The sequence below is a fragment of the Microtus ochrogaster genome, unplaced genomic scaffold (assembly GCF_000317375.1).
Source record: "Microtus ochrogaster isolate Prairie Vole_2 unplaced genomic scaffold, MicOch1.0 UNK6, whole genome shotgun sequence".
NCBI lineage: Eukaryota > Metazoa > Chordata > Mammalia > Rodentia > Cricetidae > Microtus > Microtus ochrogaster.
In genome coordinates this window covers 12,850,094-12,853,834 of record NW_004949104.1, presented here as the reverse complement: position 1 = coordinate 12,853,834, position 3,741 = coordinate 12,850,094, and the positions used below count along the sequence as shown (strand labels likewise).

The 3,741-nt window shown below is 45.1% G+C and overlaps 1 protein-coding gene across 4 annotated transcripts in view; it reads left to right on the top strand.

Moving 5' to 3' along the window:
• Window positions 1-3,741, top strand: part of LOC101989618 (up-regulator of cell proliferation) — a 31,220-nt gene that overhangs the window by 12,963 nt on the left and 14,516 nt on the right. Inside the window, exon 1 of one of the 4 annotated variants that reach the window (XM_026788712.1) lies at window positions 3,223-3,472. The exons of the other annotated variants lie outside the window; for them this stretch is intronic. Within the exon in view, the coding sequence (XP_026644513.1) occupies window positions 3,426-3,472 (47 nt within the window). The 5' untranslated portion in view covers window positions 3,223-3,425. Of the gene's footprint in view, window positions 1-3,222; window positions 3,473-3,741 lie in introns of those variants that run through there. 4 annotated transcript variants of the gene reach the window in all.

Genomic DNA, 3,741 nt, shown 5'->3' with positions numbered 1-3,741 from the left:
GTAGGCTGATTGGTACACCTGCCCACCGTAGGCTGATTGGTACACATGTTCACTGTAGGCTGATTGGTACACGTCCTGTGCCTGTACTTACCTATGCTTGTCAACTCTCAGTGCCATAGGAAAAAAAAGATGAAACAAAAGTTTTGCAAAATCATTAATAACAGAGGTAGAAAAGAAGCAGCACATGTTGGGGTCCCAGCCATATTTGATAATGTGGGCACACTTCTCTGAGCCCTGCTGTCCTCTTTGTAGTGTGGCTGGGAGCCACACGAGCTGCTGTAAGAGGCCATAGACTGAAGGCATCAGTCACAGCTGTTGACTGCTCTTCTCACAGATCTTGAGATAGCCGATTAGGGTTGTGAGATTTGGTTTCTGGTGGGGGCCCTATTTCTGTGTCTGCAGAGGAGAGTGGCCCTCTTTAGAGGTCACCCATCCCGTCACATGAAGGCCTCACCTTGTAGCCTGCCTTGATCTAAGCTACTTATAGATCTCAAGTTCAGATATAATCACTGGGGGAAGACTGCAATGTAAGTACTTTGAGGGGCACGACAGTCTGTTAAACTGCTACAGGACATCATGTATTTAGTGAAGCTGCAGATGGAAAGGCACTAGCAACAAGGCTGACTCTGCCTCCAGCTACACCTGATACTTCAGGAGCAGCAGTAGACCTGCAAACCATGGTTTGCACATCCCAGTTGTGACACGGTTTGCCAGCAGGGATCGAAGCCCAGAACTTGCCAACAGACACTCTTCTATGAGCACGATTGCGAGGCCGTCCTTTGACTGCTGCATGCTTACGTTTCCTTGTGTAGAACAGAAAGGAGTGAAGTCAGATGCCTGTCCTGAATACTGGACAGAATATATGTCCTAGGGGTGAGTGTTTAGGCTTGGAACATGGCTGGACCAAAGTCCTGAGCTGTAGAAACCTGCTGCCTGGCTTAGCCCTGCCTGAGATCCTCTGGCAATGTCTTTGAACCTCTGAGCCAAGCCTGCAGCTTCTGTTCTGAGTAACTGTGTTTAACCAGACACACTAAATTTATGTTTTGTTTATTTAGTGTGGATGTGCACATGCATGAGTGCATATGTACCTGTGTGTACACCTGTAAGCATGCAGGTATGTGGAAGTCAGGACAGCTCTTTCTCTCCTTCCATCATGTTGATGGATGGGATTGTGTTCAGGTTGTCGGGGCTGGCAGCAAGTACCTTAATCCTCTGAGCATCTTGCTGACCTCCTGTATCATTTCACTCTGCTCTGTCTCACTTGTCGCCCTGCCCTCAGACCAGGGCCTTGCACATGCCATGCCTTCCTTCCTTCCTTCCTTCCTTCCTTCCTTCCTTCCTTCCTTCCTTTCTTTCTTTCTTTCTTTCTTTTTTTTGAGGGCCTCTTTTGTTACTTAATAATCCCATTCTTGAGAGCTTTTCTAATCACCTTCCAAAACCCCACTCCAAATACCATCACGTTGGTTTTAGGCTTTGGGCATAATGAACTTTGAGGTACCAAGTACATTCAGCCTGAGAGTCAGTTGCTTTCTTCCTGGTACTTTTCCCCTTAAGCCCTTCCATCTCTGTTTCCTAAGAAATAAGATATTCTGTTATATAACCACAGCATAGTTAACATTGATTGGACCCATATTTCATTTTTATTTTGCCCCCAAATTTCTTCTTCAGGATATAATCTAGGATCAGCTGTTGTGTTTGGTTTTCTGGAATGATTCCTTTGTCTTATGACATACATGTCATACTTTATCTCTCACCCTCTGGTATAATGCCATTTGTTTTCAGTTTGTTATGGCCTGGGTTTTGCCTTCTTGGACAGAACACTTAGAGGCCACAGTGGGTCCATACTAAGGCCTGACTTCATTGTTAAGATTAGTTGGGATCAACTCAGGAAGTATCACTTGACTCTGTGGTAATCACCGTTGTTGTTTTCTCCCTGCACCTCTTAGGGACACTCTAGGACTGAGCAGACAGCTTGTCCCCCATTAGCCCTGCTGGCCCTTCACTTTTGCTTGACACTACTCTGATTTCAACAGTTGAAGGGTGGTACTGTTCTTTGTTTGTTTGTTTGGAGACAGGGTTTCTCTGTATAGTCCTGGCTATCCCAGAACTTATTCTGTAAACTGGGGTGGCCTCAAACTCAGAGATCCACCTGCCTTTATCTTTGCCTCTCAAGTACTAGGATTTAAGGTGTGCGCCATTACTTCTGGGCTTGATGGCACAGTTAATGTTGAAATGTTTCCACTTTTATTATTCTGTGAGCAAGAGTGCTTGAGCTGTTTATTACCTATATGGACAAATTTATTTGCTTTTCAGGATTTTGTTTTGTTTCTCTTGTTTATTTGTTCTGAGACAGGATCTCACTATGAAGCCGTAGGTGAACTCACAAAGATCTCCTTGCCTCTGCCTTCTACATGCTGGGATTAAAGGCACGCCCCCCCCCCCCCCCCCCCCTTGAATTGGTTTTCGGTTTTTTTTCTTTTTTTAGATTTATTTATACATATGAATGTTTTTCCTGCATATGTGTATCATGTGCACCATATGCCTGCTTGGTGTTAGAAGAGGACCCCTGAAACTGGCGCTGTAGATGGTTGGGAGCCACCATATGGGTGCTGGGAATAGAACCCAGGTCCTCTACAAGAGCAATGTGTGCTCCTAATCACTGAGCCATCTCTCCAGCTCTGTCATTTTACTGATTATATTTTATTCTTTTCCTGGTCATGTTATTCCAGTTTTGGTAAGTGGGAATCCCTTGAGTGTAGTTGGAGGCTGTTTGTTTGTTCCTGGCTGCCCAGACTCGAAATAATCACGCAGAAACCATATTATTTGAAATACTGGTTGGCCAATAGCTTAAGCGTACTTCTGGCTAACTCATATCTTAAATTAACCCATTTCTATTCATCTGTGTATCAACATACAGTCGTGGCCTACTGACAAAGTTTTGGAGGGCTCCAGAGGAGGTGTCTGTCTCCAGCGGCAGCTACATGGCTTCTCACTTGACTCCGGCTATTCTCTCTGTCTCTGTCTCTGTCTCTGTCTCTGTCTCTCTCTCTCTCTCTCTCTCTCTCTGTATATCTCTCCCAGCCTGGCTGTATTCTGTTAAGCCATTGGCCGAAAGCAGCTTCTTTATTAACCAATAAAAGCTCTCTCTCTCTCTCTCTCTGTATATCTCTCCCAGCCTGGCTGTATTCTGTTAAGCCATTGGCCGAAAGCAGCTTCTTTATTAACCAATAAAAGCAACACACATACAGGACTTCCCATACCACTTGAGCAGGTGCATAAATTGAGAGACATCCCTAAGACTTTGTAGAGTTTCTGTTCATCCACATCTAAATGATTGGGTCCTCTTCTCTCCCTCAGTCAAGGTGTTAGCCAGCATCTCCAAGAAGTCCTGAGTTCTCGTGTGAGAAGTGACAGTAAAGAATGACATGCTCATAGCTCCGCTCTGTCTGACACAGAGACAGGAAACACACAGGTACAACAGACACGCATGGACATAGGTGTGTGCACACATCTGAATATGGATGCCCAGTATTCATGTGTTCATCTTCAGTCAGAACCTTTACCCTCAAGTTTGCTTGTTCCCACTTTTCTTCTCTCTCTCTCTCTCTCTCTCTCTCTCTCTCTCTCTCTCTCTCTCCCTCCCTCTCTCTCTCTCTCCTCTCTCTCTCTTTTGTTGTTGTTTTCTTCTTCTAGGTTTCTCTGTGTAGCCCTGACTGTCCTGAAATTCGTTCTGTAGACCAG